Source organism: Phalacrocorax carbo, chromosome 7, assembly GCF_963921805.1.
Source record: "Phalacrocorax carbo chromosome 7, bPhaCar2.1, whole genome shotgun sequence".
In the NCBI taxonomy this organism is placed as follows: domain Eukaryota; kingdom Metazoa; phylum Chordata; class Aves; order Suliformes; family Phalacrocoracidae; genus Phalacrocorax; species Phalacrocorax carbo.
Genome location: NC_087519.1, coordinates 18,879,711 through 18,903,079, shown reverse-complemented (window position 1 = coordinate 18,903,079; position 23,369 = coordinate 18,879,711). Strand labels below are relative to the sequence as shown.

The following is a 23,369-nucleotide window of genomic DNA, read 5'->3' as shown; positions in this document are numbered from 1 at the left end:
TTATCTCTCTCTTTTTTTTTTTTTTTCCTAACAGAACAGTATGCTGAATTGCACTGAAATTTAGCCCCCTGTAGGAAGTTTTATCAACATTTTTATTAACCTTTACAGAGTCTCAAGCAGTGTTAGGAAATTGTGAAACTTTAGGGAGGGGGCTAATCTGCTTACAAAGTACACAAACTGAAGGAATGCATGTCTAAATGCACATCTATCTAATCTCCCATCAGTTACAGCATGGCTTGTGCAGATGTTTGCAACCGGCTCATCCAGCTAACACCCCTTTTTATAGAGGCTCTCAGGAGTGTAGGAGAAGGCAGGCTGCATGCTGCAGGAGTTGTTCTGGCATAAATAGCCATCCCCTTCTGATACGGAGGTTCCTCAGTGTCTTCTTTGTAGATGCCTGCTAGCCGCAAAACAGGCATGGAGCCCTAGGCTGGCGGGCCTCCAACTCGTTCTCTCTGTTGGTGTGCTTGGGAGAAAGAGTCTTTGGGATTGAGAAATACTGGTTGTTCCAGTGGTGTGTGTTTGTCAGCTCTCAGATACGTTTCTTCCAGCACTAAACCCTGGGGTCCACAGGGGTTCTCCTTTTGCGCACTCTGAGGAAGCACAGGACTACTGTGGGTTCTCACTGTCCTGCACAGTAAATTAGTACTCCCAGCATATGGGGTAGGCCCCCTCCCACTGCTATTATGCTATTAAAAAAAAATAAAAATAAATGTCTGCTACAAATACAGAGTTGGCCTCGCAGCATGTCACCAGCTTTTGATACTGACAGAATATGTGATTTACTCAGGTAAGCAAATTGGGGACTGCAGGTTTTCGGTACTGCCATGTAATTTCCAATAGAGGTAAATAAAAAGTGGATTTACCTCCACATAAAAAAATACATGGAAGTAAATGATCCATTTAATGAAAGAGCACCTACCACAGCTTTAAATAAGAAGCTATCATCATATTCTACTCAAGGATTCTTTCTACTCTTATTGAGAAATATTGGAAGGTAGCTATGAAATTCTGCCGTGCAGTTTGTGTTTCTGGGGAGCTGTGAAAAATACAGTGTTGCAAGTTTCCTCATTCAGTTAGACAGCTCTTTGCAACAGAAAGCTTTGTCCTGAAACTTCAGGGACAATTCTTTAAGGGTGATAATATCACTGTATTATGGACAACTTAAAATGGGGTGAAAGTCCCATGCTTTTTCATTAATCTGATACCTGAAACTTAGAAGACTACTGCTATCATGTGTTTGGTGTAAGCAGAAAGACAGACTTGACTTCTTGGATTGCACTAATTCAAATTATTTTAAGTGAAATATGTCCTATAATAAAGGAATTTTTGAATCAACCATAGTAGAGCCATAGACTTATTGCTCTTTTTGAAATAGCCACACAGTATGAGTGTGAAAGTAGGGACCTACTGTTTGAAAACTGATCTTACCATTACCAGCACAGTATCTATGACTTGCATTCTTGTTCAGATGGTTCTGGCTGTATAGATCCTAACTGAAGCCTCTAAAATGGAAGTTTTGAGCATGTAGCAGATCTCAGTGTTAAATTGCTTAGGAGTTCTTGGATCTTGAAAAAACTTAATTCACTGTCTCCAAACATCCTTTGTATTGCCAAGTAAGTATGGATAGAGAGAGTTCTTTGGACCTTGGTCCGTGCCCCATAATTGTCCAGCATTGTTCTGTGGGAGGAATCTCGTAGCTCAGCGCAGTGACTCAGCAGAGCTGCCAGCTCAGGAGATGAGAAGGAAAAAGAAGTGTGACTATGGCCTCCTGCAGAAATTGCAAGATGTTATATTAAGTTGGATTTTTTTGTTTTGTTTTGTATGTTCTCAAAGGTGGTAGTGATTGCCTGCACAAAAGCAGAGATACTGTCATCGAACAAAGTTAAGAGTGCTGCCCTCTTCTTGCTAGTAGAGCACCTTGTTCCATTGTTGATTTAAGTCCCCTTGCTACTCAAATAGGAAATCCGGCATCTGCAAAGGGAGTAACCTCTGTGAAATGTTTCCCAAATACGAGACTTGTATTTGATCTAAGCAGTAAATAAAGTTGTGATAAGCTTTGCTGATTAATGGCAGCATTTTACCCCAACCATTATTCACTTATTTGCATTAAGTGCCTAAACAAAACTTACTGCAAAAAGAATAGTTGATTGTCACTTGAACAGTGACCTTTATCAACCTTTAAGTATAGATTATTTGAAAAATGGGTTGGAAATAAGTACTTACTGTATGGGCAGCTTACTGAATGTCAAGTGTTTTCAATCAGTCACTTCTTAAATATAAGACACAGTAATATAAATTAAGTATGAGTAGTTCATAGATTTTGTTTGTTTGTTTTTCCTCAGCTATGTTGTCAATGAGTTTAGAAATGGAGAAGTTTCTGATTTGAGGAGAGGCTGATAATGAATGGAGAGCACAAAGGTGTTTTTGTGGTTATTTGTTTGGTTTTTTCTTTGGTTTTTTTGTTTTTTCTTTGGGGTTTAAAAAATTTTTTTATATATATAATGACTTCAAGGTTTTTTCCCTCTAATCAGCAATGCAGAATATTAAATGTAGCTGCTTAGTCTTGCACAAAATACTGGTATCAAGAAAACTAACAAATGTACAGTGTCTAAAAGAAATGAGTTGCCCTGGTGCATTTTTAAAAAAAATTGTTAAAAATGAGAGTTCTTACTTGGTCTTCTTACGCATCATGTAACAAATTGTTAGTAATGTTGAACTTGGAATGTTAAATGCTTTGATTTAGCAGTATTAACTGTACAACTGAAGCATTTACACTTCTTTGAGAACAGATCTGTAGTAAGGCAGTAAATTCCACTGAGTTGGTTGTATTTTATTATGCTGCCTTCTGGTCATCCTCCTTGTGCAAGCTGGAATAGAACAGATTTCTGGGACAACCTCAACATGCGAGAGAACCTGTAGGGAAGGCACAGTCACTACATCAGTGTACAAGCTATGCTAACGATCTTTATTGCTTATCAAGTGAAAACATGGGCTAGACTGTTCTTGTCAGCCTTTATTTCAAAAATGTGATGAGGAGAGCTTTGAGTTGATGCTCCTAGCTGTCAAAGACCAATAGCGTTTAATGATTTGCCATGAACAAGACCTGAATTGTAAATTGTAATTTTTCAGGCAGGGGGCATGGGGGGATCAAGAAATGAAGGTACAGAATCCCCACAAAATCAAATTGTTCAATAACACAATTGTTTATATAAGTATCAGAATAGAAAAACAGGTATATTAAACTCAAAAGTAAATTTGTTGTAAAAGATAAACTTTCATGATCTGTCCAGTGAGGAAGCATAGTGGTGAGGATCAAAAAAACTTGAGAAGATACAAACCAACAGGTGAGATTAAGGCCGTGCCAAAATGAGGTTGTATATCCCAGGCATCACCTAAGATGTAAGATTTGCTGGAATCATGGCCATCTTCCTGATATAGAAAGACAGCCCAAATGCAGATGTCTGTGCATCTATACGTTTTACTTTCTGTTATTGTGCAACATTGATAAATACTTTTTGCTGTTCTACACTGTAAAAAGGCGAAATTTTTATTCCTCTTAAAGTGCATTAGGTCTGCAAACTATGCTTTTGCATTTGTTCTCTTTTATTTTTAGTGTATTAATTGAATTAATATTTTTTAGGACGTATTGATGCTTTTACATCAAAGCTTATTATGCTAGAAAAGATTTCTCCAGAAACTTTAAGAGAAAAACTTGGATTGATTAAGTGAGTATTTTTAGGAGGTTTTTTAGCAATGTATTTGAAACCCTAACAAGCCTTGCAAGTTACTACTCTTGCAATTTTTTCTGTTTTTCACAGGCCTGCGAATTCATTAAATATACTTCATCACATTTTGAAGAAAGTGTCTGAGTAAGTGCTCTGTTCTTGTTCATTGTATTTATTTGCAGTATTACCCAGGTCATCCTGTTTTTAACGTAGAGTGCTTGTCTACTCTTTAATTTTTATTTATGCAGATACATGAAATATTTTACAGATTATTTTAGGTCTAGCGTAGCATAATGCAGTACTGTGTAAAAATGTGCTTAGGATTACAGGTTTTGTATAAATGACACAAAATAATAAGAACTTGATTTTTATGAACCACTTAAGAGAGAAGACTGGACACTTCTGAGCTGATTAAACAGTTCACAGGTTGTAATATTATGTGTGTGGGCTGACATTTAAAATTTGGACTTCTGTTTTTGCTTAGTCTGTAGAAAGAACAAAAAAGACTAATGCTGTTTATATTCCCTTCTGCTTAGCTTAGTCAACATATACAACAGCATATGTGTCTCTCTATAACATTGCAACCTTTCTCTTGCTCCTTCCTGTCTTTATTTATTTAGCTACTTCAAGGCTTTATGTCTGCAACTGTCTTTTAATTTTTTTGTGTGTGAAACAGGTTTCTTGTACTGTGTGTGAAGCCTCTTAATTAGAAATACAGAAGAGTTTTACTACACTTGATCATTTCTGTAGCTTCATGATTTGTGACTAAGATTCTTGATATGGGCAGTTGGTTGACATTTGCCTTCCTGAAAACCTGTTTAATCCTGCATGTGTTTAAAGCACATCTGTTTTCTGTGTCCATATATGCATTATACTTTTTAAGGCACTGGTTAAATAATTACAGTTTGCCAAATATGGATGGTTTTCAGTGTACCCTTAAATGTTTTGTTGAATATGATGACAATATGTAGATTGATGATAAATTAGTACATTGTGAATACATTATAAACACACGATTTAGTCTGTATTTATCAATACAATTTAATTCACACTTTTTTGTCTATAGTCTTTTTATAAAACAGGGATTGATAAGTAAGTCTCTAAAGATGTTTTAAGATGCATTAAGAACTCAGTAGCTATCCTGATCAGATGAAACAAAACAGAGACATTTAAATAATATATTTCATTTTTAACTTTTTAGTTTGCAGGAGGGAAATTACTTATTAACTCATGCTGCAGGAGATTCATCAGTTGGAATCTACAAGAGTTCTCTTGACAAGACAATGAGAGCATCATATAACTTACACAAAGCTCATTGTGATCTGCCTACTGTACCTGCCACTCTTTCAGTCCCATGGGTGCCACTAGATCCCAGCCTCCCTTTGCCCTATCACATGAATCATGGAAGAGTTCCATGCACCTTTCCACCTGCCCCTGGGGAAGCCATGTGGAAACAGAAGGTCAGTATCACACTTGATGAAAAAATAGATTAGCAGTTTTGGAATAATCTATTCCAAAAGTATACAGCTTGTCTATTTATCTGTCATCTTTGGGGGTCAGAGGGACCATTTAGAGTTCTGGATCCACTACCAAGAACAGGAATACCTTTTTCTTGAAAAATATTTCAGGTGAGCTTCATCTCACATAACTTTAAACATTAAAATACCAAGCAGGGACGGGACGGACCACCACAACGTTTAAGCTCATTATGCTGTTAACAGAGAGAAATGGAGTATTTTGTAAAATGCATCTCCACACCAGGATGGGCCTCTTCAGTAGATTGTAGGACTCATGCTGTAGAGTTGTCATTTTCTTTCTGATGACTCAAGGAGTAATGATTAGCACAACTGTAGACAGGTAAAATCAGGTAAGGTGAATTCTACTGTCAGGTTGTATCTCTTAGAGCTCTTACAGCAGTTCTCTGTGACACCTTGGGGGTTTTTTTAAATACACTTACCCCCACACCCCATTAGATAGCCAAATTCTTTCAAAGTGAGGTTTTGCATCTTTAATGTTGAACTAATAATACTTTTGAACGGGGAAAAAAATGTAGCATTTGGCGTAATTAAAAGCTTCTTAATTTATAGGCTTGCAGTAGAGCTGAAACATAGAATATTTGCATTTATAAGGATTTTCTAATTTTGCCTTTATGGTGGTGTTTTTTGTTGATGTAATTTTTCTTCAAACAATTTCAGGAAGGACCTTTTAACCTGGTTTCCTTTTTTTTCAATCCCACCTTCATCTCTATTTGCCCCTCTGTCTTTCCCCCAGCTCTCAAAATCTTGAGCTTGTCTGTTTCTGCTGAAATAGCCCAACATGTCTTTGATGGCTAAGATACTAAATTCTAACTAGCTTAGTGAAATAAATAGCCGGGTAGAGGAGAGGGATCCAGATTAGTGTTTCCTCTGTGAGGACAGTAATGAGCACTCAACTGTAATATTTGATACCTGAAATCTCATGCAGATGAGAGGTTGTAAGCAAATCAGCCACACAAAAAAAATTGTCAGAGCTTTTATGTTACTAGGTGTGGGATAATTGTATGGCAAGACAGAAAACCAAATGGCATTACTCCATATTGAAAGTTTAAGTACTTTCTTCAGTCCCCTCATGCCACTCTGAAATCTTTCATGTCTTAATTTACTGATTCCTCATCTCAGCGACTAGGGTGGAGCATCTTGGATCTGTTCTTGGATGTTTGTGATTTTAAATGAAGCTTGTGTAGGGATAACAGTGATTCTCTGCAGCAAAAATGAGGTTTGCTTTCGGTCGTCTGTTAGCTCAGTCGCACAAAATGCCGTTGATCACCTGCCTCTGGTTGCTCTGAATTCCTTCACCTCTGAGGAAACTTTCATTGCAGTTTGGGTGGCTTCCCTGACATACAGAAACTTAAATTCTCATCACTATTCTGTTCCCTGTACAGTGAAACATTCATAACCACATATATATGCAATACTGTTTCTGAAATGAGTAATCTGTTATTTTGTATAGAGGCATACGTACTTTGTGTAGGCACATGGGAGTACCTTAATTTAGGAAAATACAATTTATGTGTCTCAGATGTAAATATAAAATTGTGTGTGGATGGCTTACTCCTTTGTACTGAAAATGAACAACCTTACTTAAGAAGTAAGAGAATTTTCACATGTTATTTTTCTTCAGCATAGATTTACTCATTTGCGTAAGAGCCACATACCTAGCTTAGTGGGCTGTGGGATGCTTTTTAGGTCAAGTTATACATTTTAGCCACATCCAGATTTCATATGAGGGCAAAATAGAGTTGTGCATCTGTTCTTAATTCTCTCTTGCGCTTTGGGTTCTGCCAGAAGGAAATCCAGGCACATGGGCAAGAAAGAGGCAGGAGTGGTCAGATCCCACTGGTGACAGGAAGACCAGCTGTCCCTGTTGCCCAGCCCAGATGTGGCCTCTGAGTCTGGCTGGAATGACAGGAAGTAGAAGGCAGTTCTCTGAAGGTAGTTGTATATGTTTGTGCTTAATACAGATTTAAGATTATTAATTCTAGTTTGGTGGGGTGGGTTTTTTGTTTGTTTTTTATTCTCTCCCTTCTCTAGATGACTGGGGTGAAAGGACAGTCGGACACACCCTATGAGGGAAGGCCAGTAGCTTTGGAAACAACAGGCAATCAAGCTAAGTCTGTTAGAAATGAAGGTGTGGCTACAAAGAAGCTGAAGAATTATTACTGCAAACAAAGAATGATGAAGAAAAAGTGGAAAATGAAGTATAACAAAATGCAGCTGAAGTAGGAGTAGCTAAATCATGCTGTGATAAGTATGGCCTGGAGAAGGACAAGACAAAACAAAAAATCTGAGGCTTTCTTACAGCTTCAAAGGAGCCAGAACAAGCTGGCAGGAGAAATGGCTCCACAGCTGAAAAGTTCTATAAACCTTTAACCCTTTCTTACCTTAGTGGACACATTTCAAGTGAAAATCTCAAATTCAGTCAGAAGAAAAAAGGCTAATGTCTACAGCTGAGGTTAGGGGGCAAGAGTATCTTCTGTCAGTCTCAGGATTTTTTTAGAAAAAATACAGCTTGAAGAAAGAAGCAGTGGTTGACAGCAGTATCTCATAACAACAAGAAAAATAACTTCTCAGCTTTCTTAATTCTTCCAGAATCACTACAGATTTTTATTCTAACATATTTTTAAATTGTTTTACTTTGTGTAATGTGCATAAGGGGAACAACTGATATTTAATTACTTAATCTTTTTTACACATAGTGACTGCCAGTTTCTAAATTACTTATGAAAATACATTTTCTTTTTAGGATGGTGTAACAAATGAGGTTTGGGGAACAAAAGCTGTGTTTATTTGAATAGTATGTGCCATAAATTTGCACTAGGAAACTTAGGAGTATAGCTAAAGAGTTAAAATACATTTATGTTTCCCCAAAACAAATTTTTATTTGTTTTGTTTCCATTTGTTTCCATTGGATTCTGGAGTGTCTTCAAAAATGAATATTGCAGTTATTTATTGTATTATTGAATGGCTGCAGTCTAAATCTCATATCAGATTGCACACTCATATGCAGTAGGCCTTACCTGAGGTATTAAGGTTTGCCTAGAGGAACAAGTGATTGGATCGAGGTCTTAGTCATTGTTCCAGAAACCTAACTAGACTATGCTGTACATCAGCAATTTGCTTGAAATTTAGACTTACCGTCTATGAAAAGGCCAAGCTATGTGATGACATGAAGTGTCCTAGTTAATTGTTTTGAATGTTACTATATAAACGCATTTTATTCTGTGATGTGTTTGTAGTGAACATGACTGTTTGAGGGAAGATTTCTCTGTATTACAGCTATTTTATGGGACATACTTTCAGTGTTTCATCAAACAGAATTAAACAGAAACAGTCATTGAAATTGAGGCTTGAAAAATATATTATCTGTCATTGCTTTTGTTTCATGTTTTTTTTATTTCTGCTTATGTCTTCCATTATTAAGAGTATTGTTTTTAGAATAGCTCATGAATTCTTGAAAGTTTCAGGATTTAGTCCAATAAATTCTTGTCTCTTGGACAACACAACTATTTCAAAATGTCTGAGCCAATTTTTGTTTGGACGATGCTCTGGAGAGCTGTTTGTATGCATGCTTAAATTGCTAACATGAAAAACAAAGGCCTTAAAAGACTTGGAAGAACATCTTTACTTGGACTAAGGAAGTTACCAAGTACACACATCTGATCGAGCATTCTTCTGCTCACTGGAGCTTGACATATTTCAATGTCATGAAAATAAAAAATATTTGTTGTTTACTGAGGTATACCTGTTATAAAATCCTGAAGACAAATATTTTTTTAAAGGAGTTTTAAACAATGAATTATTATTAAAAACCATTCTTTGTGAACTACAGAGCATTTTCTGATTTTTTTTTTCTCCCCACTGTTAGATATATTTACAGTATTATTCAGTTTATTCTTTTTGGGGCCACCGCTGCTTTTAGCCACAGTGATACACTAATGACAAGCTGAACTGGGGTAGAGCTGTTTGCAAATTACAAGTAGTTCTGATATGAAATCCTAAATGGACTTCGTAACCTCTCATAATAGGAATACTTTAGCTGTGAGTCATTTTTGCCGGATAACTAACTCTATGTGAGGATTTGAAGCAGTTTTCAGTTTGTATATTTAAAAACTCTTGCCAGGCTTGTATCGAATTTAGTTTCTTGATGCTGTTTCATGTTAAAAGATTATCGTCTATTGTCCATGTATCTCCATGCCTAAAAAACTGGCATCTTTCTCTTAATAGTGTACTACTATACTACGCTAGTATGCTGCTAGTCATAGTGCGCTAATTGTAGTTTCTTGTCTGCTTAGAATAGGTAGGGAGTCCGTAGTTCATACACAACACGAGACGGCTTTTTAATTCACTGTTTTGTTTGTTATCTTTTTGGACTAAGTGGGACTGCAGTAATTTTCCCTAAGATGAGTTAACTGAAAGATTCTGGTTTTGTTCACATATCATGGGTGGGCGGTGGTATTTGTTTGACTCTCATTTCTGTGGAATGCGTGCTACTGAGAACTGTGGTCTGTTCGTTTTGTCATGGCGATGCAGCATGTAGATTCATAAAATTCATACACAAATTACAATTTTTACATGCAAGTTATAATACAACAAGCTTTCTGATGCAAGAAAGAAAATTGCTGTTCTCCATTACTTTGAGGTTGTGAAAATGATTCTTGGGGATATTCCCCAAGGGGTGCGATTTAAATATTGGCACAGCACAATGTCACTTGGATTGCTCTTGGTTGTAAAAGTAGGGCGTTTTTCTGTCATACAGATGTTTGTGGAGGCATTCCAGATCTGCATGGACATGAGAGGTAAACAGTAATTTGTTTCTGCTGGCAATTACTACCTCCTCCTCCTATCTAATATCACAGCCTTTTCCTATGTCTGAACAGGAGTCGTAGGGGTAAAATTCTTAATGTAATTTGTCTTTGTAGCCTGCCACATCCTGGTAACATCTTATTTCTCATGAGGTTCTGTGGGAAGAGATGCTCATCTTAACACCATATGAGGCCCAAAACTTGTCCTTTTAGACAGGAGCCTGAAAACAGCATTAAGACAAGATGTCCTTGATTTTCTTGCAGCCAGATATCCTCATTTCCCAGAAGATTGCCTTGCTTTTCAACATGCCATGATCGGTGAAATAAAAATGTAGGATTATGAAGTGTCATGGACTAAAATCTAATGTGAGTTTGTTACTTTGCCTAAATAGCAACTTTGTAATCCAATGTGATGCCTGCGTTGGGAAATCAAATTATGTTATTTTCTCTAATAACAATTCAGCAAAAGTCTACTTAGTGAAATGGTTCTGAGAGCAGGACGTTGTTAAATGCTGATGGTCCCTCATCAGTTCAAGGCAAATGTTGTACAAAAGTATACTCCATTTATATGTGCTTCTAAAATAAAATTCTATTTAAAAGGGTTTGATAGGAGGAGGGAAAAGGGGATAGCATGTTTATTTCAGGCAGCAATATCTGAAATCTGAAAAAAAGAAAATGGCTAAACAAAATAATTGGTAAAAAATATTTCAGTAAAGCCAGAAAATCTGCTGGATATTAGTTGCTGGGTTGCTGGTTTTATAAAGGCTGCTCCTGAAGCGACAGTTACTTGTGCGGGAGAAAGAAGGAATACAGGGGAGGCTGACTGTTGTGATGCCACCAAAATATAAATTCCTAGATGTAACACAGGTTGTAAAGCTGTGGGAAGCAGGAAACTACAGCTGAAGAGAGTGAGCAGACCTGTATCTTAGTCTCCGGATAACTGTTGCTCTACAGCTAACTAATACTGGTCTTTTTTATGGCCCCAACACTCTGAGTTCAGGGAAAAAAATTTCCATGGATCTCACAATCCTGTCCTATAATGTCACTCTTCAGCTCTGTGTTTGGAATGGGTTGTGCATATTTATGGTGCAATTTATATGGGTTGTTTTTAAATGTAATTACTACTTTTTGTCAACCTGTATTATAATAATATATTTTAAATATGTATTTGAAGTGCATGGTAGGATGCAACTTACCTAGTCTAAGAATCTTCTGGTTGTATTTTCCCTCGTTAGATTTTTTTATTTTCTTTATGTAGATTTACCTGGTCATAAAAGGGCAGAAGTATGTGCTCTCCTGTCTTTCAGAACAGGAAGCTCTAAGTGCTGGAGAATTGGTCAAACTGATTTCACAGGGATCTCTGTATTCAGTTCTCCCTTAGCTTTTCAGTCCAGATGTTTGTAGTGTAGCACTAATGGAGCAGCCTGTGCTGCTGCTTGGGTTTATTTCATTCTGGGTGCAGGACTTTATCTTTGCTAAGTCTCATACAACTCTTGTTGGCCCAATCGTGTAGCCTAAGTCCCTGGATCGTGGCTCATCTGTCCATTCTGACTTCCCCTTATTTGGTGTCACCTGCAGATTGGTGAAGATTGATTCCATCTTGTTATCCAGATGACTTACAAGAATACTGAGTAGTACTGGACCCAGTATCAACCCCTGAGAAGCTTTGCATGTGACCGACTGCTCATTCAGCTTTGAGCCACTAACCACTCACTAGAAATGGAAGACACCTTCTGAGAACATGAGGTTTCCCATGCTATATAAGATCACTGATATTAAGTCTGGTTCTCTCCATTCACAGGTGTTTGATATGCGATCAAATTGATAGCTTTGTGTCACGTTCAGGCAGTTTGAAGTTAGTTTTGGAGGACTAGAGGGGGAATTCTTACTTGGCATTTGAGATTACTGGTGGACATACATCCAAAACCATGGAACTTTGATAAAGTTCTTTATCTTAGCATGAATAACTGCAATGGGATATTGGTTGTGAAATCTAACTTTATTGCTGCAGTAATAAGTGTTTTCAAACTTTATTTGCCCTAGGCAGCAATGAATCCCTTACAAACTGCTTTCATTCCTGTATGTGACTGGCTAAACCTCTTCACCTTCTCTGACTATAAAACCTTTTAGGGATACAATAGACACTATGTAAAACATGTTAGGAATAGATTTACTATGTTTTTTCTGACTTCCAACGTAGCCTAGCAACTGGAAGCACAAAGAACTTGGACCAATTGACCAGACATCCATTCCTGTGCTGGCAGGTCAGAGCTGCCAGCAGCTGGTGACTCTGTCCATCAGGTGCAGTGAAGTTCAGTAGCAGACATTGAACCGTTTGAAGAGGTACTAATTTTGCTTCTGATTTGCTTGCCTTGTATTTTAAATAGCAGCCTGTCTCCAAAAGAATATAAAAATCAGTTCAGACATGGTCTTTCAGAATGTTTAGTGCTGACCTCCATTGACACTGCCTCTAGTTCTAGTAGAAGGAATCAGAGCATTTTAGGTCTCTCCCCCGTCTAAGTCTGACTGGATCCCTAACCTTCTCAGATGTCTCTCTGAGAAGTTACATAACTAAGGTCCTTCTTTCTTAACAAAATACAGCCTTTTATACAAGTGCAGGCGTGGTCCTTCCCAGAAGCATTATTGATTGCTATGCTATATTTCTCTGTGCTAAAAGTATTTTTGCTTTTTTTTAGTTGCTGTTAAATTGTATTTTTCTGCAGAGATTCTTAGATTTTGTTTGCAAGTTCAAATTCTATTACTCTATGCCAAAATTATTACATGAAAATGTTTTCAAAGATACGCTGCTGTATTATATATCCCAAACTAAATTTCCTTCTTAATGCCAGAAAACAATTTTGGTGGCCAGGTGACAGTCTATTTAAGCACAGAGCATTTGAATTATGCCCTATCTAGCTTGTAGGTGGAGGATTGTCATTGACAAAAAGCTGATCCTAGCCATTCTGTGCCTTATGAAGGTCTCTGTAGATAATCTCAAGGCTGTTTTTACTTATGACTATGTCTTGAGGCAAGCCAGTCCCCATCTATCTGTAAGATTGCCAAGACACCATTTTCCTATACCTTGCAAAGATATTTTTTGTTGTTCTTATGTAACTGCAGCAATACACTGCCAATTTCTAAACTGTTTGTATAAAAATTTAGTGTTACAATTATTAAACTTATCTCTTCTGTGGAGTGAGATGCTTACCCAGTGAGGGGGGAGGGAGGGAAGCCATGAAAAGCCCATTCTTCCACAAGATGGTAGTTTTGTATGAAGTGTAACAGTAAGGGTAATTCAGAGGAAACTTAATCTTTCTTGTTATTGTTTGTGATTAAAATATTTCAATATATAGTGAAAACACTGTCACTTTTAACTGAAAATTAGAAAGGAAAAAAGTGAATAATAGTAACTGGGGAGGGGGCACACACTTTTACAGAACCCAGCAATATATCCCTGGTTCTTTAAATGAAATATAGTAGCCACATAATTTTGTTTATTCACAGCATGTTTTTACAAGTGTACATTTCCTATTTTTGAATGCACTAACAGAGGAAAACTGTTAGTTTATTTTCCAATGGGCAATGTCCTTGTTCAGAAGAGCCAAAACAAAAACTGTACTGATGTTGTTGACTAAAGCTATATAATCCAATCAGCCAAGCCAGCTTCCTTCAGCTTGATGGTGGTAGTCCGCATTAGTTACACAGATATATCTAGAGCCAAGTTTTCCAAAAGATACATGAATACATCTCAGTTTCACTAAAACTTACTCAGAGGTACTCAGATAAACAGTTTTCCGCATGTGCATGAGATTCCTCTGTTGTAATGCAGCGTGAATGGCTAGGAATAAGCACATACCCCATCAGTGTCTCTCATTTCTTAGTTGCTGTCAAATGAATACAATTAGTGAGGAAAGAAAAAGAGCAAACTCTACCATGCCAGATATTGTCAGAACTCTTTGCACAAAGGTAATGTTCTTGACACTTAAAAATCTAGAGTTTAAAAATAATTGTGAGTTTTAATAAACCTTGATATACTTTTGAGAGCACTTTGAGTGTTTTAAGGGTGTTTCAAGCCTTTTGATACTCAGGGACATGTGACTCAGATTACATTTTCAAAATTTTGCCTTGTTGTGAGAGCTATAGACTCCACTTCCATTCCCCATCACTGCCTTTTTCAGGCAATCCTGAATTATTGCATCACTGTGGGCTTTTTAGAAAGAGATGCCTTCAGAAAAACAAGAAACGTAAGACTCTCAGAGCTAGAGATACTGATGATGATGTGTAAATTCAGTCAGTTGTTCACTAGGAATGACCTGCGTGAGCACCGTGAGAATAGTTAGATTTGTATGTTTAGGCAGAAAAGGAGCCAATGAATTCCTCAACAAAACAATTCAAAGATGATAAAGTAATGCCAAATTAAGTCAGATTGTTCCCTATCTATTCAACATACACTAAAGGCAGTCCTCGGGAGGTCACAGTGGTGTTACTACCCATCCTCTGCATGAATATACTCAGAAAGTTTGGGCATTTCCTTATAAAGACCTATTGTGATCTCATAGTACACTTCCACAGTTTATACACAGGTGCCTCTAGGTGATCAGCTGTGAGAAAACAAAAATAGAGTTTTGACAAGTCTAGTGCTTTTTTGAGACCTGAATCTGAAGTAAAAAGTGGCAAACTTTATATATCTGGGCACAGAAGCAGTTGTTGGGAGCAGTTACTCTCAGTTAGAGTTTACCTTTCTGTTTCTAGGTTCATTTTCTGACTTGAGGATGCATCTGTATACCCGAGAGCGTGACTATTTTCCCAAATACATCTACCATAAAGTCTTGCCCATGACTGTTAATCTTGCCTCCCCTAAGGTTTGGTGCTACCACAACTGCTGCTTAGTGCATTCATGCTATGGTTTTAAAGGAATGATGCAGCATAGATGGCTTCACTGAGATTCCTTAGCTCTTCTCATGCTAGTTCTCCCTTCTGGTATACTTCAGTGTAGAAAGAGCAGCATTAAGATTTTCTGTAAATGAACTTGTAAATAACTGATGTAGCCAAATTCTGAGTTCAATATTTCTAGTGTATTTTTCAGAAACTCTTTAAGCGCATCAATGAATAAAATGAGAATATTTGTTTAAAACTTAATTTCATCACTGAAAATCAGATTTGGAGTAATGATGCAAGCTTGAAAATAATTCAAGTCTCTTCATGGTTCTTACTTTAATTTGATGAGATTTGTCTATCCCATAGTTGAGTGAATAGCATGAGTGCCATCCTGTGCCAGGCCTGCTGCAATTGATGTTTCTATACATTCAAAAGTTCCACCTATCAAATCTTTGTGCAAGCAATTCAAAATTAGGGGGAAAAAAACCACCAAACCCAACAAAAAAAAAAAACAACCCACACACAAAACCAAACAATGGGGAAGAATGCAAAATAATTCCTTGAAACAAGTCACTTGTCAGTCTGTCTAGTGTGGGCTATACTGCCTGGCAGACAGAGCGCTCCAACAAATATTTTAGTAGTCTGGTTGAATTTGAGCTTAAAGAAGAGGGAAGGAGGTAGCTGTCAGAACCCCATTGCTTCTTATCCCCTCTGCTGAGCAGGTAATGTAGCCATGTTAAAAACTACCTCAGTAGTCAAAACCATTTCAGAACCATGTAGGTAGCATATCTAGTGCTGTAGTTGTGCAGTTCTGTTTCCTTGATGGACAGGAGCAGCACATTAGTCTCATACAACTCTCTGGATATTCTTTGTTAATAGCAAGAGTAATAAAATTAAAAGGAGGTACAATTACCACACATGCTACTTTGAATAAATTTTTAAATAATTTCCAAATTAACAAGTGCTAACATCAGAGTTGAAATTCTTGGCTTCTTTGAGGGTAACCTAAGCAAAATGAGCAGTAAGATTGATTAGACTGATTTGTTTAATCCAGGTGGATAAAACTTGTGATGTTTAGGTTAACATATGCTATTATGTTTAATAACATATATTAACTATGCATGTTTCGGTTAAGAAACCCGGAGAAAATATTGTACTGACACTGTCTTTATCTCTGGAGAAAAAGAAACTCATGGGTCAATAGACCTGTCATTACAGCCTTTTTTAAGAACAAGCAGTAAATTTGTATGCAGGTGCATGGGTAAGTAAGTTTGTTTCCTGCTTTCCCTAGGGAAGATATTTCACACAACATCATATTTATCAAACGAATGCATTATCTTTCATTTATCAGTTTTCTACCAGCCCAAATAGACAAACTGAGAAGGTAAAATATTGTATACATTTCTTTGGCTTTTAAAAGTCAAGTTAAATGGCTGAGGTTTCATGCTACTTTCTCTGTGTGTGTGTGTGTGCACATGTCAGACTGGCTTAAACTTTGGGTTCTAGCCTTCTATACTGGAAAAACCCTCCTGACGGCTTTCTTTGGTACAGCCTCTAGCTCCACAGAAAGGACAACAGCTGTCTGTCCTTCCATGTCTGTTCTTGTTGATCAGTCAGCTAGACTTCCACTCCCTTCCTCTGCTGTTTTGAACTCAGCTATTATAAACGCACTGTGATGGCTGCTTGGTATTGTATTCATGACTTCCTGGATTATAGTAGCATTAGGAAAATAAATAAATTAGTGTTGATGACCTGTTTGAAGATTATCTGTATTTGTACTGTCACTACAGCCTTTCCTTTCATCTCCTTAAAGGTTAAAGATCTGTTCCCTGTGTGGGCACCAGCTACTAGCATGCAGGACACAGCAGTGAAAGTTGTCTAGCTGAACTAGAAGTGTTTGCTGTAGGCTTATTTGAAAGCAAACATTAATGAAAAAGTTAAGTATTATATGTACTCCATGCTAAAACAATAAGCTTTTAATATATTTTTCTGATTCATTGAAGGGGGAGAGCTCTGGTTTTAGAACTCAAACCTGTGCTTCTGACCTGAAAAAGCAAGTCTTAACCTGCCTGGCAGAAACAAATCTTTTCATAACAGCTATTCCCTTTCACTCAATCAACATCCTTTTTTGAAGTCAAGTTACTTTGCCTTAAATTTTATCTAAAGCTCTAAGATGCCACTTGAAAGGGCAAAAAGGCATCAGTGTAGACAGTCATATTTAATCAAAAAATTGTGACATTCCTTTGTGTTGCAGGGCATCATTTGTTCCCCAGCTAGTACCTCAGCTGAGCATAATTAGGTAATGAAGGTCAGATCATGGAAGAACTTACTCAAAATACTGTTTTATGTTATTTTGTACTATAACATGCTTTAAAACAAGCAAATAATAAAAAAACTACAAAAAAAATTCCTGTTATTTCCTGTTTCCTCACAGAATCATTGATTTTAACTGATATTTTACAGCTGTGTTCCAGATTGCTGTAGTAATAATATGCTGATTTCTGTCAGTGAACTTTATTCTGCAAGTGATTTTTAAGTTCTTTTTCATGGGCCATTTCAGAGGTGGCATGATTTTAAAGAAAAAGGAGATACTTTTTGCAGTATGCAGTTACCAGCCTGCAGATTTGCTATAGGAACCAGTTGTTTAAGGATTTTTAGTGTAAGTTTAGATGGTGCTTCATTAGATTCCTTGAAAACTTTCAGAATTATTCCCCAAGATTCTTAGGGACATGTTTAAGGGGTGACAGCCTCCCTTGTACTTTGGCAGAGGCGAGGAGATTAATCCAAACCATGGGACTGTTTGCGTTCTGAGTCACTAAAGTGGAAAAAGCATGTAATGATGGGAAACAACAAAGCAGAGCTGACTCAGTCCTACATAAAACGTTTTAACACCATTCCTAGGAAAGATTCCTGAGGACTTTTGGCAGCTTCCATCTTTTATAGCTGTTTCTGTCCTTTGGCCAGACAGACCAAACTCTGTAGTGATTATTCATGCTGGTCTGTTCTGGATGATGTCAGGGGCTCCTATGTGCACTAGTGATATTTCCTACAGTGTTTTCCAGTGTGGTGGCAGTCTGGGGAACATTATTGTAGAGCTGGCAGCTGTGATCGTTTTAAGTGCTGTGTCATCTAAATGGGTTCAAAAACTCTCTCAATGCTGTAATATAGACTGGTAGTCTGTTTATGCTAGCAGCATTGTGCTGATATTGCTGGGAAGGCTGAACTCATCATAGTAGTTTTTAGACATGTCTTTTTAACCTGTTAATGTATATAGGACCAAAGACAGTGTGATATCTAGATTCAGATGGAATTGCAACTCTCCAACCCTCAGTAGATTAAACTGCTTGAAGGTATTAATGATAACCTGAGAACAGAGAGTTACCTCTCTGTTTTATTTACAGCCCTTGTTTTATCTCAGATTGCATGATCTTAGGATAAAAAAAGGCAGCTGGCTATCAAGCAGGGCATCAGGAAGTCCCTGAGGGACTGAGGAAGTTCACTGAATCACGGTTACACATATAGTGACTGTTTGTATGTGCTGCGATGGTTTCATTCAGTCTAAAGACGCTGAGTTTATTCATGGCACTGTTACTGAAAAACGGGTAAAATCGGAAACAACTCTTAAACACCAGTTTAGTATTAAAGAGCAGGCATTCTTTATTCACGGTGCCGGATGCATGGGGGATTGCTCCTCCTAACATGCATACCTTACACACCTTTCCCATACAATTTATAGATCAAAAATTTACATATTCATACATATTCATTGTTGTCCTTTCTACTGATTGGTACAAACTTGCTCGTTCTGTATGTAAACAGCTGCACAGGCTCAGTTGTCCTTTCCCATTTTTCTCTTCTGAGTAGGTGGTATTACTTGGGTCGGTGGTCCGTGAGTTGGTGGTCGCGATCTCCCCCTGCTGGAATTACCTTTTACCTTCTTGGCTCTTAATCTTGGCAGTCCTGGCCAGTTTTCTCAGTCCACCACACAAAACCACATTTTGTCATCTTTTTCTGACAGAAGCACATTGTCTACTGTTTTGTGCACATTAATGATTACCTAGGGACTAAAATACAGATCAACAGGTACACTGATTCGTACACTCCACGTTCCCATAATATAACAACATCTCTGTTTGATTAATTTCATCACTTTGGTTACACCACCAATACCAGTACAAGGAATTTGGCAAGTGTTTCACTTCTGTTTATGTATGTATCTAGGCAACGTCTCCTAGTCACACACTAGATGATTACTCCTGTGAGGCCCACTGAAAAACCAAAAATGCTAGTGATTCACGTTTTAGTTTAGCAATTGAATTATAACTCCAGACACTATTAATACTCATGATGAATGTATGCCAGAGGAGATGGATGTGTACCAAAGAACAGAAAAGTATCTGAACTGCTGGGTTGCCATTTGTTCAGCATGCATATTCCTCACTGAATCTTTGTGTCACTTGAATACTCTTTGACTTACTCTAGTTAGCATGCCAAAGAGAAGGAAAGAAGATGTAATAGCCTGGACTGAGTCATGAGGAAAACAAGCATACTGCACCTTTGAAGTTGCTGGCCCATATTGTTATCTGTGTCAGCTAGGTAAGAGTAACAAAGGATCTTGCTTCCTTGTGAGCATAGATGATTCCATGTTGTATTCTGTTAACAGGGGACAGCCAGTGCCATGGGATTCCACAATGGTGACTCAGACTTTATGGATTTTGGCAACTGGTAGTGACTTTAATTCGGCTGTACAAGTGCCCTCACACAGCTTTCATCATTATTAGATTTTGTGCATAGTTAAAGGAGTTTCTTTCTGACCAAGTCCTGTAACTATAGTCTTAGCTGCTTTGCTACTCCCTTGTCTTGATTCAGACCCCAAGTCACCCAGGCACCTGGTTCTTTGTGGAGGCAAGCTGTTTGTGCCCATACGCTGAGAGTGAAAGATTCACTGAGATTGCAAGATAAAAGGATGAGGATCATGGTGTTATTTACACCAGTGATGAGGAAAATCTTTGAAAATAAATTAGCAGTGAAACAAAGGTTGGACATGCATGAAAGTGTCAGAGGAACTGAACAGCAGACAAATTAATTTGCAGATACAGAGTTGAGAAGTAGCTGAAGACAAATCCAGTGATAAGACAATGTTAAGATATATGAGGAGACTTTTGGAAGTCACGTACAAGATGCAGCCAGTTGGAGGGAAAAAAAGGTAGATGTTTTACTAGCCATGAAAAGTATTTGCTGTCAGGTTCTGATGTAAGGTGTGAAGCGCTTCGATATCCTGCGTGGGAAGTAACTGTAGAACATAATGGCTGCCACATCTTTGTCAGTTAAAATGATAGTGAAAATATATCCTTTAAACAAGGTTACGTCAGCTTTCATGTAATGTGGACTTTGTATGAAACAGATTAATATAAACTGGAAGCAATTTGGTGAATCTAATTTATTCCTGTATGTTGATGAAGTCATTTAGGTGGTTTAGCATTTTCTTTAGCAGATGCAATACTTGGTCTTTGTCCTGAAGAGTTAACAGTCAAAAGACAGGACCTGATCAGAAGGCAACAGTCTAAGATCACATAGCACTGCAAGGCATACAGTCCAGGTGTCCAGTTTCTAACCTGGATGTCCTATTCATAAGCATACTCCCTCTCTGTACCCAGACTGAACTAGCAAATCCCCCCTACCTTTCTTACTGTAATGCTTCATTTGTAAAATACATGTGTAACAAAATATTAGAGATCTGGCTAGCACATAAGATCATTCCAGAGGTAAGTCTCATTCTTTAAAAGGGATTATCTCAAGTAAATGAAATTCTGAGTGGAGAATAACATTTGTGCAGGAATGTGCATGTAGCGTAGGAATGAGATTGAACAGAATAGAACTGATCCAAGGGCTTAGGTTGTTAGGTAGCACACATAACAAGATGTCTGGTTCTCTGATATTGTGTTAGATAAAATATGGCATTGGTATTCTGGTATTCAGTCTATTTTTCAAAATCATACAATGGAACTACAGATTTAAGATTTAAAGTAAATCATTATGGATGTTAACAAAAAAACATTGCATGTTCCCCCCCCCCCCAAAAAAAAAAAAAAAGAAAACAAACCCAAAACAAGTTAAACACTTTCACTGTTCAGAGTTTTACTAATGCAGTCTAGGTGTGCTTTCATGAGTCCTCCTTCCTTTCCTATAGCTACAGACATAATAACTTGCCAAGTTTTTATCCTGGGAACCCAACTAGCATAACTTTTAAGTTATAGTTAACTTTCTCTGTAACCTGTGATTACTCTAAGTGCTAATAACAAATCTATGTGTATTTGTATCTTGGCAGTTCCCAAATTAGACCAAATAACCATGGTGCAAAAATAACACCCAGAGGTCTGCCTGATCCTTATGTTAATCAGAATGGAATTTATATTACCCTCTTGCAACATAGCACTTTCAGGGAAGCAACACTGTACATAAAGGCTCAGCCACACCTAAACCAGAAAGTCCTTTGACCTGATCCTTCCCCCCCCTCCCCCAAGAAAGAAGTGTAAGTAGGCAATACATACTGACAGATTTGTAGCCTTCATAACTCCAGTGTTAATGCATCTCTGATTCTTCGTAGGCAGCATCCTGAAGGAGTGTGAGCAAGATCTGCGTAGATTAAGGAGCCAAACAATCAGGGACAGAAGTGAAGAGAAAAATCTATCGCGAGCCAGAGTTGACCCCGTATGCACTAACATGATTGCAAAGATAAAGTTTGTATCAGAGAAGAATTCAAACTCAAGCACATCAAGCCTCCAGTAGTATAACATAAGAAGAAGATAATGACAAGAAAAATCAAAGGTGTTGGTGAGGTGGAAAACAATGGTATATTGAATTGAGAGAGAAAGGGAAAAAAAAGATAAAATTAGTATCTAACAATATTAAGCAGTAACAAAATAATGGAACAGTTAGTGATGGTAATGTCACTGAGTCTGAGAAGATGGAATAAATGGACCTTAGCGTGTCCATAGAGTATAGGATGAACCAGTCACAGTGAGCTGTCAGAAGGGAAGAAGAGCAATTAGCACAATTACATTTGTTTTTCCATCCACAGGATTCTGGGGAGCTCCAGTCAACAAAAGTGCTCTCTCTGATTTCTGTGGTCAGCATGCAGGAAGCTGGAGATCACAAATAGGTAATTGCAGCTGAAGTACTTGCCAGTTATTTGAAATATGACCTTTTATGCAGATATTTTAAGGGGGTGTGGGGACTAAGCAATGTGAAAACAAATTGGAAAATCTTTCTTGGCGCTGCCTTACTTGCAGGCTAGTTGCAGCATGTTTCTTCAGTAAACTGTGAGGCAGGCACAGAGACACATGGGGCTTGTGTTAAGTGCAGTCCATGTCCCAGCCTTTTATCTAGCCTAATGGTGACAGTAGTTACTTGAATGTAGTGCTCGAGAGCAGTAGTCATGCACCAGAACCCTTTGTGACAGGTGCTGTACAAACCCTCTAGCTTTGGGTAAATCTTTAGAAATAACCCATGTGACTTACAAGCTTATGTCTCATTTTAAAAAGTGATGCAGGCACTTGGCTGCTGTTCTCCCATTGAATTAATTTCCTTTCCCTGTTTGGCAGAAAACAGAAGTCTTTCCTATTTGCACACTCTGCTGCCTTCTTCAACTCACTGGGTTTGCAGAGCTTTTTCTTAAAGTTATGAAGACTATATCGTATTTCCATGGGCAGGATCACCAGGCCTTGGTATTAGGGGATGGTTGGCTGGTCTGCCAAAAGCATTAATATGTCTTCTGCTGGTCATACTGCTTAGATTCCCCAGCTGGTACAAGTGCCTTTGATGTCAGTTGACCTATATAAACAGATAGCAATTGAGGGAATTCATAATATGTTTGAATATGATGTTCATATCTTCATGACTCTGAATATGGTTGCTCTTTTTTTCCTATTGTCAATCTTTTTTCTTTTGAAATTACTTCAGTCCCTCAAGCTTGTGTAAGTTCAGAGAGGCTGCTGTCTATTTTAAACTGAGGTGAATGTGTGATTCTGAGATTGAATAGTTGATTATTAAGTCAGATGTTAGAGACAACATCTCTGTTCCCTTTCTGAAGCTGTTGGAATTGCTGGAAAATCTTTTTCTGTTGCAGTTAATGTGGCTATAATGGTCATATCTTGATATCAAAACTTTTGCAAACTGTCCATATGAAGATCTAGTTAACCAAAATTAATGGTGGTACACGAGCTACTTCAAATTTTAAGCAGTATTGAGTTATTAAAAAAAGAACAATTTTTCTATGGAAATGGGAATAGTAGTGTCATTGGAACAGGCTGAAAGTACATGGAGCTTCAATTAAGAGAATGAATGTGTTCATCTCTGAATTAATTCATCAATATATGACTCAGCAGATTTTATGCAGGAATGCAACTTGTATGTTGCATGTT

General features: G+C 37.6%; 2 protein-coding genes across 14 annotated transcripts in view; both read left to right on the top strand.

Moving 5' to 3' along the window:
• Nucleotides 1-22,090, top strand: part of ICE2 (interactor of little elongation complex ELL subunit 2) — a 40,987-nt gene extending 18,897 nt beyond the window's left edge. For 8 of the 13 annotated variants that reach the window (XM_064456633.1, XM_064456632.1, XM_064456630.1 and 5 more), the window contains 4 exons: nucleotides 3,644-3,728; nucleotides 3,822-3,872; nucleotides 4,930-5,188; nucleotides 7,298-9,094. In XM_064456633.1, coding sequence (XP_064312703.1) covers nucleotides 3,644-3,728; nucleotides 3,822-3,872; nucleotides 4,930-5,188; nucleotides 7,298-7,489 — 587 coding nt within the window. In that variant the 3' untranslated portion in view covers nucleotides 7,490-9,094. Of the gene's footprint in view, nucleotides 1-3,643; nucleotides 3,729-3,821; nucleotides 3,873-4,929; nucleotides 5,189-7,051; nucleotides 7,199-7,297; nucleotides 9,095-10,332; nucleotides 10,435-11,646; nucleotides 13,264-22,027 lie in introns of those variants that run through there. The other 5 variants (XR_010373768.1, XR_010373769.1, XR_010373767.1 and 2 more) reach the window with 5 other exon arrangements.
• The window catches only part of ANXA2 (annexin A2), a 34,586-nt gene continuing 33,302 nt past the window's right edge, over nucleotides 22,086-23,369 (top strand). The window contains exon 1 of the mRNA XM_064456637.1: nucleotides 22,086-22,108. The gene's annotated coding sequence lies outside the window, so the exon portion shown is untranslated. The remainder of the gene's footprint in view (nucleotides 22,109-23,369) is intronic.